General features: G+C 37.7%; 1 protein-coding gene across 1 annotated transcript in view; it reads right to left on the reverse strand.

Annotated features, from left to right (window-relative positions):
* Positions 1-13,561, reverse strand: part of dcc (DCC netrin 1 receptor) — a 185,162-nt gene extending 171,601 nt beyond the window's left edge. Inside the window, exons 1-2 of the mRNA XM_062434208.1 lie at positions 13,537-13,561; positions 12,741-13,106 (exon numbers count right to left, since the gene is read on the reverse strand). Coding sequence (XP_062290192.1) covers positions 12,741-13,106; positions 13,537-13,561 — 391 coding nt within the window. The remainder of the gene's footprint in view (positions 1-12,740; positions 13,107-13,536) is intronic.
* Between the last annotated feature and the right edge of the window lie 2,865 nt (positions 13,562-16,426).

The following is a 16,426-nucleotide window of genomic DNA, read 5'->3' on the forward strand; positions in this document are numbered from 1 at the left end:
GTTCACATATGCCCATTAGCCCTTTTTCTAAGGTGGTCATTAACAGCACTGTGACAAACAGTTCTGTGCAGTGACTCTGCATAAAATGATTAAATTATGATTTGTTTAGATAACTTTATTGCTCCCCAGAGGCTAAACTAGTCTGGTCGTCCATGCAGAGTAACAAAATAAAAAGAGACACACTAACACATATCCCAAGAGGACATTAGTGTGGCTCATGTGCCTGCCAAGCCACTAAATTAATAAACAGTGTGGACAATTTAATACAACCAATCAATCATAAAATCATAAAAGGTTGTTCATAAGTGACGCACCAGAAAACAGGACCAATAAAACAGATAAGGAACGTGAGATTAAACTCAACACAACCCATACTTCAGGACACAAACGACGACCACGGGCACAAGAAGACCTTTATTGTTCTGTGGGGCATCTTGACATCCGTAACCGGTCTACCAAATACCCTACAAGGGCTGACCTTCAAACTGATATATGGTTCTCTCATCAAAACCCTATTTAAGCTAACTTCCCCAAATAACACAAATTACAGTTTTTACATTCCTGTTTGTGTGTAGATTTAACAAATAAGATACAACAAGTTAATGAGTAAGCTTTGATTGTGTAGGTAGATGTAGACTATTGCTATCCCAACTCTCCCAGAAGTTAGGGTTAGGGTTAGGGTTAGGGTTAGTCTCCGCATATTGATAGCGGCTCCCTGATGCCCGCAAATGAGATCCAATCTAACAGAATATGGAGCGAGCTAGCAAGAGTGTGTGTGTGACTATCAATGCAGCACATGTGAGAGCAAAGCGTCCTGATGGGTCTGTGTTGCTACTTAGTAGACCAGTCGCGCACCCCCTGTATATCTATATTATCTATAAGACAGTAATGTACTTTCTTCATTCATATTGATTTAGAATTTAAATTCCTGATAGGGAAAATTACATGTAGGAGAAAGAACTGCATTTTGCTTTGTAAAAAAGTTGCAATATTTATTTTCTCATTGGTGCTCATGTATTTTAGAATTTAGAGTGCGGTTTTGAACAAGTTTCAAATCCCTGGAGTCCTAAATACCTGTCAGCATATGAATCCTCATGAAGACTTTTCATCCTAGCAAGAGATAGAAATATAAATCCAGTTTGTTGTGTCTGATTTTCCTCGCAGGTGTTTTTTGTGTGTTTGTTTGTTATTTTTGTTTTCACGCTGGTTTGCATCACTTTTCTGCGACCTCGATTGTACTTCGGCACACAAACAGCCCGGAAACTTTTAACACTGACACAAATACTAACTTTCTGTTTGTGTTCTGTAATGTTGGAAAAGCTTTAGTTTGACTCGTGAATTGTGGAACAAGCGGCTGCTGGATGCAGGTTTGTGTACGTTCAACGCAGACGAGAACCATCAGAGGCGATGGGAACACTGTTTTGTGAATTTGGATTGTGTGTCTTATGTAAGTTCTGCTGCTGTCTGTTCTTGTGCAGATCACACTGCTGCCTGCAGCTGCACACACATTAAAAAATGAAACACACACACTTGTTTGTGTCACTTATAAGGACACTGTGTTGACTAAAATTTAATTCCCGGAAGCTTAGCCTAACCCTTAACCATAACTACTGCATGTCAAATCCACAAACCTTTAAAAGAAATATTTTTGGGTCAATGTCAACCCTAAAAAAGCCTTAACCCAAACAACTGGTTCATGTGGTTTAAGAGGATTCATGTATGAACAGTACTTGTGGGGACCTGCTCTCATAATGTTAGTATGGGAGCACAATTTTGTCCCTCTATGATTAATAGGACCTACATGTAAAACTCGGAGTACAAATACATGAGGGAAATTAACTGTGTGCAACAACAACTTCCCAGAACCCTATATTTACTGTCTGACACTGAACACCTATTATTTAACCCGTGTGCGTCATTTTAAAAGATTATCTTCTAGTACCCTTAGGGATCTAAAAGGTCTGCATCAAAATCTAAGTAATACTCATTAAATTTCAGAATTTTAACCCTTTAAATGCCTTTTTTTTTGCTAAAGATGCCACATTTTTTTCAAGAAAACACAAAAATGTGGATATTGGGTAATGGGTATTTTGTTTTTATCTTCTTTTTTGTGTGTGATTATAACAGTCTGGGATATGTCAACGCTTAGAAACATCATTGATATTGATGCATTATTATTTTTTGTACAGTATAAAATAGAAGGAAAGAATCTGACCTATCATTTATAGTCTGTAGTCATTATACCATTAGCAGTTTTTACTTTATAATAGCACATTACCTTATTTTACAGTAAAAATAAAATAAAATAAAATAGAGCATAAATACAACCTCACTTTGAAAACCAATATGTATTTAACACATACACCCACCATTTGACACCCATACTTACTCATACAACACACTGAACTGCACTGTTCTGTAATACACTTGGCTGCAGCATCCATAATAGAGAAATAATGTCCCTCGTGGAAAATAGCATGCATTTGGCCCAAAGAGTTAAAAAAAAAAAAAAAAAAAAAAAAAAAAAAGGCTCAATCAGCTGGAAAATAGTAAAAGCTACAATTTTGAAGCCAGAGCTTCAGTTTGAAAGCTTTATAAATGTAATGCATGATTTTATGCTATCATGGGATAAAAAACAAATGTTGTTTTAATGGGTTTCAATGGGACCTAAAAGGGCCCTAACATGCTGAAATGTAGTGTTGTTTCCACACTGTTTATTTTAGACGTAATATGTGAGCTGTGGTTGAACTGCCAAAATTTGAAAAACAAAAAACACTTTGGCAAATATCATGTCCATAAAAATAAGATTTAGACTTTGTGAGGCACAATGATTAAGTTATAAAAGATGACAGCCAGGGAGTTAGTCTTTAGATGTCTTCAGAGGTAGTCACCCCTGATGTCATGTGGATGGTAGGACCCCGTTTCTGAATCATAAACACTTCATCATACAAGTTGTCATTATGACTATGAATTAAACAATTATATTATGCCACACTTTGGTTTTGCCTCCACTGTTAAGTAAGAGATTCACTGATTGTTTGGTCATTGGTAGCACGAGATTCAAAAGCTGCACACAAAGCAACATGACATTTAACATACATACATACATGGGTCAATGACGTATAAGGATTTTCAACAACTCAATTTTAAATAATAAAAACAAGCATATCTAATGCAGTAGTTCAAACATTCAGAATGTTGTGTACCTGACAATTCATATTACAATTTGAAAGTGATTTTAATGGGGGTTTTTTCAAGATTAATTGGCACTGGCCTGAAAAAAAAGTCATGTGGTGCGACCATGATTCATCTTGAAATATCTTATATAAATAAAAGATCATCATTTCCAAAAAAATGTTTAAAAAATGCAAATACTTTGTTTCCAAACACTTTATATTACTGAAAACTTGTAAAAAAAGATGTGAAGCGTGTTAAGTATATTAATTTATTTCAAGATGAATCGTGGTCGCACCACATGACTTTTTTAAAGGCCAGTGCCAATTATTCTTGAAAAAACCCACTAAAATCACTTAATTTCAAATGTATAATATGGAGCTTCAGGTACACAACATTTTGAATGTTTGAACTACTGCATTAGATATGCTTGTTTTTTATTATTCTACAATTGAGTTGTTCCAAATCCTTATACGTCATTGACCCACATACATACATAACATGTAATTGATCAGTAGGAGGTTTAAATCTTCCCCAGCCCCAGTGATAGAGAAACATGGAAACATTTAGAAAAGATGATGACTGAAGAAATTTAGGCAAACACTTAACTAATGGCAGAAGCTACCTTTTTCACTATAATCCCAAAACTGTCATAAAGTATAAGTTTGTATGTTTGGATCCTGCGTGGATGAATCTGCTGGCATCGCTGCATTCAATTAACAGCAGCAAGGCTATTTGTTTCATTTTATTGTTGTGGCCTAAATACTTAGTTTGCAACGTTTGTTAAGAGTTTATTCTGCTGATTAAAATACATTTGTTGGATCATAAGGTTTTTGTTTTTGTGTTTAATTGCTGTTCAAATGTAGGCTATTATACGGTGATGTAAACATATGTCCTGTTGATCTATATGGCTGTGATTCTGGAATATTAAAGTGTGTACTGTGTTGTATAGAAGATACTGTACAATAATGAATTAGTCATGCCAAATATAACTATAAAACAAAGAACAAAGAAAGAAAACCCAATATGATTAAGTATAATTTTAACCAGCATATGTGGTGAATTTACAGGATGTCACAACTAATCAACCTCTTTCAAGCATATTCTTTTATAAAGCATCATTCTCTTGATTCTACTGCTTTAATCTGACTTACTCCTGACATTCAAACATTTCTGTAACTGATCTGAGAAAAAAGGGGTGAATTATTATGAAAGAAGAACATCTTTTTTTGCCAAGTACAAACAGACATATTTGTAGTGATTTTGTCATGAATCAGACTCACATCATGTTTGTTATTCATAAGACACGATCTGTGAACATGTTGCCAAAGCCTCGTACATCAAAAGTGTTGAGCAGAGAGTTCACAGAAAGGAACTTCTGATCACACGGAATGAAAAAACACCAAGATGAAGAAAAAAGCACAAGGAAGGAAATCGAGAGAGAAAGAGAAAATGGGCCAAACCATCAAGACAGGGCAGGTGGAGGAGGGGAGGACATGAGAGAAAAAAGTGATTAGGAAAGTAAAAGAAGAGAGGAGTGACTATAGTCAGGAATGCGTCTTCGCTTCAACTTCCTGCCTGCATATTCAAATCAAGCAACCTCCACATTCCTGGTGGCTGTTGACTTCCTGCTGTTTTCATCCTCATTAGACAAACAGACCAAAATAACTCAGACGGATAATAACATGCAAATCATAGCAAACAGACGAGGGCAGCGGAGGGATTCGGGGACGCTCCTTGCTCTGAATGTTCGCCTTGGGAACAATTATTATTTGCTTCCGTGGGTCGAACCTTGCTCCTCCTCAACACTGTTAATTGGGATTGGTCCAATTCCTTAGAGGGTTGATGATTAATTGGGGATGGACGGATTGAAAGTTGTTCTCATTTCTCTCCACAGTGGATAAACTCAGGAGTTTAGAAATGATAGTTTACATTTTGAGTGGATGGAAAATAAAAACCCTGAGATTAAGACATATTAGCCTCAAATAGTGGATTAAATTAACATTACAGCCCAATCAATACAGTACATTTGAGATTGATGTGATTGATATTTGAGAAATTTTAAAAAAGAGAGAATTCAAAATAATTGGGCCAAACCAATTTTCTTAAAAAACATTTTTAACAATTGCAATCAAGAAATAAGCTGAGCAGGATTTTTTTTTTACAATTGAAAAATAATTTCTTGTTAATTATTGGCTGACATGCATGGCCGGCAATACTGATATACAGTATATAGAACGTGCTTATATCAGTCTGAATGATTTATCAGTCAGGCTCAGTAACATAAAGGTTCCCTATGTTAAAGAATGGTACAAAGCTCATTGACGTTAGTTATAAAATTGCCTTTTATCCAAAGTTCTTTATAATTTACAATCTGATAAAGGAAAATATAAAAAGTGAAGTCTTTCTCGTCATGGTTGAGGAGGCGCCACAGAACTGACCTTTCAACAAGAATATACATTTAAGGGGTTTGAGCAGACAATGTATGCTTCTTATAGTTAGAAAATCACCTGTTAACATACTATACTACACATACTACTACAGTTGTCTGTTTATATGTAAAAAATAAAGAGTAAAAAGATAATGATAAAATAAGATAACGGAGAATAACTGAATAGTGGAATTCCTCTTTAGGTTTTTATTCATTTTGAAATAATGTGTTTCATTTAGTGGGATGTAGATGTGTCAGTGATGAATCATACCTTTTAACACTTCAAATATTTTCAAATTCAAAATGTCATAACCTCACTCCCTCTCTTAATTCTGCTATACACTCTGTATAATTTCTGTGTAGTTTCTTTATTCTTCCTTCTCTCTCGTCCCTCAGCTGTAGTCTCTCTCTACATTTCTCTTTATTCTCTCTCTCTGCTCACTCTACAGTATTCTTTTTTTATTCTCCCTCGCTCACTCTGTTTCTTTAGTCTTTCTGTTTCTTCTCTTTCTCCAACCCCCCTCTCCTCTCTTTATCTATGCGAGTGTTCAGTGTTTCTAATTAATTCCCAGTTTACAGTCATCTCTGAACGCACACACATACACACACACACACACACACACACACCCAGAGTCAGTCTGCTAATTGAATTCTTAAGCCTCCGCTGTTCATTAGCATTTTGCCTAGTAATGTGTTGTGTCTCGCCTGTGTGTGTGTGTGTGTGTGTGTGTGTGTGTGTGTGTGTGTGTGTGTGTGTGTGTGTGTGTGTGTGTGTGTGTGTGTGTGTGTGTGTGTGTGTGTGTGTGTGTCTGTGTGAATGACATATGGGCAGACCCGATTCATATATTAATGTAATATTCATTCTGGATGAATTGTTGCTGCTTTTGTGTGACTATGTGTCTGTGTGTGTGTGTGTAGTTGTATATGTATGTTTAAATTGTATAATGTCATAGCAACAAGCTTTATCATTGATGAACGAGCTGAGCTTTACATAAAGTTTCACCGTCATCACTTCTGACCAATTAAATCACAAATAGCACACAATTCAATGATCTGCCTCACATCTGTTGACTTCACCTGTGACCCATCATATACCCTAACCATCATTTTAAATGGTGACATTTTTTTGGTGGAGCCAAATACCATCCTCACTGCGATTGAGCGAGTTTTTTTGCCTTTCCAGCATTCATTACAATCGTGGAACATGCACCTCATCAGGTCCTATGCCTTAACATCTACCACCTCAGCTCCAGCCAAGCTCCACAACTCTTTAAACATATAAAAAGTCTTTAAAAACAGTAATAAGTGGATTCCAGCTCACAATGGTTGGGTAAATGTTTGGGATTTTTTTGCAGAAAGTTAAACTATCGTGAAATTTGACACGCAAATATGTGCCGATGACCAAAGGAAGGCTGTAGTGACAATGCTAACCTTTCAGGGGACTGTCATAGCTGTTGTAACGTATCGTAGCTTGTAGCTTGTAGCTTGTAGCTTGTAGCTTGTAGCTTAACTGATCCACAAAGGAAGTTTTCAGAGTTGTGAGACAGGAGCCAATGGTACTTATGTAATAGAATAGAATACCTTTATTGTCATAACATACAACAAAATTAGCTGTCTCTCTTAAAAGGACAACTACACCCCGTTTACTCTACTCACACGTCCATTCACTCACATGTACACACATGAAATGAAACTGTTGGTTGAATGAGTAAATAACTATAAAAATATCATATTAAATAGATGAATACGTCTTTTGAATAAACTGTGTTCACTCATTGTCCAGTTAGCGACGGAACTAAGCTAACAAGCCGTTGAGGTTTGCTAGCTGACCATTAGCAAACTTGATAGCTCGGGTTAGCTTCCCCTTCAATAACTTTTTATTGAACAGAGTGGTGTCACGCCGATGTAAATACAACAGTAGAGAGAAATGAGTGAGAAAAATCCACAAGCTATTTTGACTGACTAGTTGGTAGTTAGCTCATAAGCTACAGCTTCTAGCCACACCTATTTCACCACTGTAGGATTTTTCTGGCTCCAGTAACTTAACAAAATACTATGAATGTATGAAATGTAACATGTAGCCATCGCCTCCAGTTCCCTGTCCACATTCCTAGTAATACATTTGGGTACTGCTCAAGAGGTGATAGGCCCATTAAAATGCAAGTCCCAATAACTTTCAGGGCTTGGACTTTGTCTTGACTTGATTTACTTTAAAACTGCCAGGACTCAGAGTCCAGTAGTCACCAACTCACATTAAGTGATAATGACAACAGCCGTTAAAAGGCCGGTTTATGGGACGCTCCAGGTTATGCGTTGATACGTCTGCAGTGAAAATAAAGGTTGGTGTATGGTCGAAGTGGACGAGCCTGAACACACTACAGGCACGACTCTCTCTCTTTTACACACATACACACACACACACGCATATATTCTCTCTCTCTCTCACCTCCCAGTGAGCTGCAGCTGCTGGTCTCCTGTCTCTTTAATTGGTTCTAATTGACGGGGAGGATTCAGAGTCACTCCAGAGACCGAAACACTCGAACACAAAGAGCTGAGCGAGCTAAAGAGACGACCAGCTGACACACACTGCGACGGTAAGTATGTGTGTCAGTGTGTGTTTGCGCGCGTGTGCTATCCAGATCCTCGTTATCAGAGTCTCCGGAGTCATCAGCATGTTGATCAGGCAGTAGTTTATTTCAGTGTCACAAACACTCTGACCTCAGTTCTGCAGCTTCTCTGTCTGAATAAAGCCAACATTGATCAGGGTATAGATGTCCATGATGTGCGACATTTCAAAAAAATAGGAACATCAAACACTCACTTGACTGACTATAATTGCATTTTTGATGTCTGCGGATGATTCTGATAATCTGTAATAACAGTGTGACGAGTGGTTGTAATTTAAAATATCAGAATACAATCTACTAATTAGACAAATTATCTCAACATATTTCCAAATGCCTTTTCAGAGCTGAAAGGATTTGTCAATTCATGTGTTAATTAATTAGTTGACAAAAAAATAACATATTAGAATTTTTACCTCTTGTCTCAGACCAGCAGATTAAAGTTTTCACTCATTAAATCAAAATTTCTTAACATCTACTAACTACATTGGCAAAAAAAAAATTGTGTACAGACATAGAAAGTGCTGTGACGATGAATTCTAATTGGAGATCCTCTGACTTTCCCTCTAGTACCACCAAAATGTTGATGGTTTTTTTTTGTATGTATCTCTGGCTTTGGTGACTGACCTTCTCTAGCCCCACCAAGAGGTGAATATTTTTGTTTTTTATTGAAATATCTCAATGATTCATGGATGTATTACCATGGAATTTGGTTCAGATTTGTATATCCCCCTCAGGATGAATTGTAATAACTTAGGGGTGTGGCAGTGGCTTAGGAGATAGGCCATTTTTGATCCCTGGCACCTCCAGTTTCTGGATGTCAGAATGTCCTTGGGCAAAATACTGAACCCCAAATTGCTCCTGAAGGCTGTGCCACCGGTGTGTGTGTGTGTGTGTGTGTGTGTGTGTGTGTGTGTGTGTGTGTGTGTGTGTGTGTGTGTGTGTGTGTGTGTGTGTGTGTGTGTGTGAGAGTGAGAGTGAGAGTGAATGAGCATTGGAGACTCCTCCTGATGAGCAGGCTGGCACCTCGCATGGCTGCCTCTGCCATCAGTATACAAATGTGTGTGAGAATTGGTGAATGTTGGCATGTAGGTTAAGTGCTTTGAGCGGTCAGAGGACTAGAAAGGTACTACGTAATGATTCCATTTGATGCCCTGACTTTCCATCTAGCTCCATCATTAGATCAGTATTTCATTTTTCTCAGTACTATTGGTTTATGACCAAATGCAAAATCAACAATGTTTCCATCAGCTTCAAATGTTAACACACTAAAGTAAGATGGTAAACATGGTAAACATTATACCTGTTAAACAATCAACATGTTAACATTGTCATTGTGATCATGTTGGCAAGCTGTTTTTAGTTGTTCCTTCTACCCGTCTTCTTACCAAAGGGGACTGGGGCCTTCTCTGTCTGGGTCCCTCAGTTATGGAACTCACTGCCTGAGTATCTTTTAAATTACCTAAAACTAAATTTTATGAAAAGGCCCTCTTCTTTTTTTTTTTTTTTACTGACCGTATTTCTCATCTTTTTTTTATGTTTTTAATTCTATATTTTATCTCTATTTCATGGTTTTGAGTTGTTGGTTTTACTGTTTTATGCTTTGATGTTTTACATCTTGATTGCCAGTACTTTTATCACAGCTGTCAATTCTTCTCTTTTTATGTTTTACTTGATTTACTTGAGTACTATATAAATAAAGTTATTATTATTGCTGAAATGACATTGAATAAATATCATGAGATTAACAGACTACAGGACTATCCCTTATTTGAGTATCTAGGTATCTACAGAGATGGAACTTAATTCATGATTTATGCTGATATTTAGAAAAATAGACAATCATTTGCATCTGATTGTCTATTGTCTATTAATGTATACTGATATAGATACTGGTCTGAAAACCACTGGTGATCAGTCTCAGTTAAAGCAACAGCAGTAAATGTCATAAAACAGCAAACAAATGCTTGTGAACTGATCATTAGAGAAGTAATGATCAAGGAGAGCTTCAATCAGCTGATGGCTACTGCAGAGATCTACTGAGTATCTACTGAAAATGGGAAAAAATATACAATAATTTGCCATATGTTACTATTCTTTCTTTACTCTCTTCTTCTTCTCCACATTGAGTTTAACATGTTTGTTGACAGGATAAAAAACAGAGCTGCTCACAAACACCAAATGATTGCACTATTACTTTTCTTCCCTGCACGGTAACTATAATATTACATTCCTCAAACTTATGAGGAGCTGTCATACAGCATATTTACTACGCTGTGTAGAGTGCATACTGTCTATGATGGTGCACTTAAGCCTCTGTTGCCTCTCTGTGTGTTAATGTCTTCCATAAACTGTATTGATCTTAAGCCACACTCCACTTACTAAATTACATTACAGGTAAATTACTTTGCTTCTATTAAGTAAATATGAATAGTAAAATGAATGGAGGAAGCTGAAAAATACTGTGTGTGTGTGTCTGTGTGTGTGTGTGTGTGTGTACTAGTCGCCACAGTAACCGTCAAGGTCAGGTCAAGGTGTTGTGGGAAGATTAATCGGAATGAGGGAATCTCCTCTCATTTCTTTCCTCTTCTACTCCTCCCCTCCCCTCCCATTCTCTCTTCTCAAGGTTGAAGGAAAAAAAGGTTAAGATTGTTTAGTCGAGCAAATCACCTCATTTCTTTGCATTCTAGAGCCAAATGGAAACGAGAGAAGTGGAAGTGTTTACACCCAGAAAAGAAGAGGACCGAAAATGGAGCCCTGGGGAACACCGCAGCTGATATCTGCAGCTGAAGAGCTACGTTTATTATTATTATTATTATTATTATTATTATTATTATTATTATAAGAGCAGATTTGGATTAAAATACAGGATTTGAAGCAGGCAAGAGCTGAGCCTCACTAGCTTAAAGCATTCTATATCCATTCAATCCACGTCGACTCCACAGAGGCAGCCGTCTGTCAGCAGTTGAGGAGCTGAGATTACAAACCAGGTCTTCACCAGGCTGACTGACAGCAGACATTTACTGAAGCTAATTAGTTTTTCTCGTCGGCTCCACAAGAAGAAGTCAACAGTGTTTTAATGGCAGCTCCCGGAAACATCATATTTTGGCTTCACATTTGTGTAGTGGCAGCAAATGGAGACTCATCTCAGAAGATTTATTCATTTGGCAAAACAGAAAGAAACTACAGCCAACAAGACCATTTAACTGAGCACTGACCATCAAACTCCAGCAGAGAAAATAGCAAACAGAACTAAGATAGGCTAATTCTTCTGAGAGAGGCAGTTACTCACACGTGAAAGCTTCCTGTAGACCATGCAACTCTCGTATTCCATTTGGTTTGATTGTTTATAAAGCATAAGGTATAAATTATCATCTAATTCTGTGTGTTCCCCAATTTATTAACACAAGTTTTACACATATTTTTCGGAGAGTATGACCTCATTTAAATGAAATATACTTTTTTAGTTAACGCCTGTTATCCTCTCGGGTCAAAATTGACCCAATATTAGGAACATTGGTCAATATATTGCACATCAGTACACCACCACCACTTAGTACAACCTCAGAAATAAACATAAAGTAGAATTATCACCTTCTTAACAATGACAACTAGAACTGAAAATATATAAACTTCATAAATGTAGAATTTATAGCAGAGCTGTTGTATTGGATTGAATTAGATTGCACAGGTGTATCTATTGAAGAGGCCAGTGAGTGTATATACACACACTCTAGGAAACAGGTGAACACAGTGATTAGACTAAAAGAATGTATTGGCTGGAAGTTCCTTCTGTTGGCAGACTTCCATTACTGTGAGTGGGAGAGAAAGAATGAACTCTGAGTGGCTTCTAGCTGTTCCCAGCAGCAGGACCGGCATCTTGAAGAGCGCTGTGACATGTCATACATCTTTATATAGCCTACAGTCTATGTGTAGGAACTGTGAATGATGCCAAAAATGCTTCGAAAATCGTTTTCTATGTGACTTGGCCTTCAGAAAAATGGGTCGCATAGGCAGTTTAATAAAAAATAGAGTATTAAGATTTATTTAATATTAGAATATAGTAAAAAGGTTGGCTGTATGTGCTGTTAACCCATACATACTGCTCATATTTTGACTCATAATTAGTCTCTACATCAATTCACATTCAAAAATCAACAATCGACAATCACTATTTTATGGTCCAGGAGAACATTTTATAGAATATGATGAATACAACTTGTTTTATACAAAAAAGTATAAAAAATAATAAACACAGGTCAAATTTCTACATTTGCATTTATAAAAATGTGTATCAGCTGTACAAAAATGTCCAAAAAACGATGCATTTTATTTCGATTTTTGTATATTTGGGCTCACGTTACGCTAAAATAAATGTGTATAGGGTGTCTTTACGGCTCTTAAATGTTAAAATGGGTCAAATCTGACCCTGAACGGTATGTAAGGGTTAAAACATGAGTCATTTAATGAGTGTATAGAGTTAAATGGAATAGAATAGAATCGTTTCTTACCTGCCACGGTGACCTTGGCGGTCCGGCTCACGATGCTTCCCAGGCCGTCCATCGTGGCGAGGCACTGGTATTCTCCCTCGTCTGGCCGGTGATGCCGCGAGTGCACCACGTTCTGCACCAGCAACGAGCCGTTGGCCAGCTGTTGCCGCCGCTCGTCCACCACGGCGCTCAGCAGCACGCCGTCTTTGCGCCACGTGATGACCGGAGGTTCGAGCGCCGCGTCCGAGCGCGCCTGGCAGTCGAGCTGGAGCACGCCGCCTCGCACCGTCACCGTGTCCTGAGGCTCCTGGGTGAACGTGAACTCCACGAAACCTCCGAGACTAGGCGATGAAGAAGAGGAGGAGGAGGAGGAGGAGGCGTCCGAGGCTGGAAGGAGAAAGAGAAAAACGATGAGTCGTCAGGAATTCCGCAACGAACGGGAGGTCAAAGCCACCACCTTTACTGCCTGCCTCGAGTCCTTCAACCATGTGGAATCAAACTCTGTAGCGTTTCAGTATCAAAGCTTTGATGTTTTTATTAGCAGGGGAAGAAGAATTGTTATTTGATCATTTTCTTTAATCTACTCATCTATTTATTCATGTATTCATGTTTGGGTTTGTGTATGTATTCACTTCTTAACAGTTGTGTCAGATGTCTTCACAGCAAGACTACATGACAGAATGTGTTTAACCTCCAACCCGTGCCTTCACTCCACAGCATCACTCATCATCTCTATCAAAGCCACTTCAACCTGTTGTACTCTTTGTTTTTATGCTTTTTTATAAGATTTCGTCTAATCTCGCAAAAAAGCACTGACAGCGGCGGCGGCGGTGGCGTGCCATCTCTTATCCTTGATGTCGACGCTGCTAAAGAAAAAAAAAAAAGAAGTCTTTCATCCTGATCAGAGAGGCAGTTTGTTCGGTCAAAGCAGCGCCTGTGTGTTTCCTGGAAAGTCTGAATGGAAGGCTCGGAAACCTGGAATCACGTCACTACAGCGTGTCGGCAGGTTTTTTTTTGTTGTTTCCGACTTTACTTCCGACATTCCTTTTAAAAGCCTCACAGCTTCATTTCCTCCTGCATCACAACTGTCTCAGTCTGTCTCAATCAGCTCTCAGTGGTCATTTATCTGTAATGACTGCTTTTCCCCTCTCAGATAAGCTTTGTCTCTTTTCTCCAGAACATTCAGATTTTAGGAATATTACACTGAAATCTAAAACCACTCTCATCTAAAATGTTTTTCATTATTTATCTATTTCACTTAGCTCTTTTATTATAGTTCCTGCACGTCTTCTTTCTCTTATAATTAGTGTCAGATTAAAATAGCTCCCTAGGAATCTCTAAAAAGGAAGTTATTAAGAATTTACAGCCTGAAATTTGACCTATCTGTAAAGACACAAGAGCAAGAACTCGAAGGAATTACCTACAGCTTTGCAGTTTTCGAGTGCTTTTTGTGCTGTTAACTGACCAACTACTCATAGATAGCTGAGCAGTTGGACTCAAATGCAGAGACGGAAGGCAAAAACAGGCCTGAAGAAAATGTTCATTATTCTTGTGATCGTAGGAACCAAAAAAACACCAAAGAACTGACTGAGCTGAGCAAAAACTAAACGCAAGGATGATCTGCAAACTTTCAGTACACACAGAGCGAATACATTGATGAGGAACTGGTGACTAGATAGGAGAAGGCTGGGAGTTTATTGGCCGAGAGAACACTGGAGACAAGGCAGGGCTAATGAGACTGATGCAGGACAGGTGTTGGGAAAGAGTGCAGAAAAACAGAGCAAACTGAAGATCAAAACCCAGAAAACACAACATCTTACATAACCCAGTATACATTAAACCATCCAAGAAAAACCCAATGAACATAAACCCAGCTATCCAATAACAACCCAAATATAAAATGAGCCAAACCAAATGACCAAAAGGGCCAAACAACAGAAGCATAACAGTAGAAACCAAGAGAACAAACACAAAAGAGTCCAAAAAACCATGAGGCCATGACAAACTTCCCAAAAATACAGCTCTGAACCATCTGTTTGTGTCTTGTTTCTAAGCTTATTTATCCTGATAGTAACTTTATCATAGCTGGTAACATTAACAATCATTTACTGATGTAAAAGTACCAGTGCAACAATGTAAAAATACCCAGTTACAAGTAAAAGTTCTGCATTTAAAATCCTGCTTCAGATAAAGTCCAGTGGTTGTCAATAGAGCCAGACCAATATATCAATCAGCTGATATAATCACAGATATATGTTGACGAATATTGCACTTTTTTTATTGCACTATTGATATCTTTTAAATGATATAGGCAGCATTTTGTGTATATTTGATCTTAATTCTATTGCAGGTATTTATGCGGATATCACCAGCGTGACATTTCATTCACAATGCTCTTCTTCAGACTAAAAATCAACTAGAACATCATCATCTTAAATATATAAAAGGCCATGGTCACCTGACACTCACATGATGTGTCAACCCCACCTAATACTCCACAGGTGTTCATATAGGTGCCAACAAAAGAATGTATAAAGAAAAAGAAAAAGGAATATGGGTTATAGTATATGGGTTGTAGTGTAAGCATTTTGCATTTATGTACATATTCATATACATATACTATAAGATTATCGGCTAATACACTGATATTGATCGGTATCAGCATAAGCCCCAAAAATCCATTATGGGTCGGGCTCTTGTTCCCGATCTAGGGGTCGGGCCCCTCTAAGCATTCACAAGATAAATCTGAGAGGTTGTGAAATGATTAATGAGAGGAAAGAAGAAGTTTGGTTATATTTGTGTACGATTGTTGAACTTTTCTCTCTTTCTTTCCATGCCTTCACCTCTCCGGGCCTCAAACAGATCATTAAATAAAACCATGTGTGAAGTTTAGAGAGTAGATGTGTGTTTGGAGGAGCTGCTAACAACACATACACGACTGAAACACGACAAGAAGACGCAACTACACGCTGATTTTGGGAACAACTACTAAGAATCCTTACATGTTCAAATCACACAAATCCATAAACCAAATATTTACCAAAATAAAATAAATCCCCCTAATCTTGATCCAACCCATGACATCATTGGTAATGTAAGGAAGAGTTTGAAGGCAGGAAATGGTTCGTGGCGAGTTACGACACGAGCTAAATGATGACTAGATCAATAAACAATAAGTGATCTTAAACACTTGTCTCTCTTGATTAAACCCATGAATGCATTTAAACATAACTAAACAAACCATACAGATGTTATACTGTCTGAACAAGCCAATCACAAGCATGAAACCAAATATAATGGAGACAAATGGTGTGATCTCATCCTCTTTGTCACAGATCCATAAAATAAGCACATTTTATTTGTCAAAATAAAGGTCTAACGCTGTTTTAAAGCTTTTTCTACATAACCAGAAATGATATTGTGGTAGAAAGATAGTGATTTGTTTTTTATTTGCTTATTTTATCAGCCGAAAAATAGTCAGCTGAGTGAAAGTATTGGAATGATAACAGAATCCGGTCTCCCCTAACTTTTCCATCTTCATTTTCCTCATTCGTTTTGTTCCCTTATAATCCTTTTCCTTCCCTCATCCATCCTTCCCTCCTTCCTTCTTTTCGTTCGTGCCTTCTCTCTCTCTCTCTCTCTTTTCCTTCATGGTTTCCTTCTTATTGATTCCCCTTCAGCAGTCCTCCCCCTCTCTCTCTCTATCA

This window comes from Scomber scombrus, chromosome 15 (assembly GCF_963691925.1).
Source record: "Scomber scombrus chromosome 15, fScoSco1.1, whole genome shotgun sequence".
Lineage (NCBI taxonomy): Eukaryota > Metazoa > Chordata > Actinopteri > Scombriformes > Scombridae > Scomber > Scomber scombrus.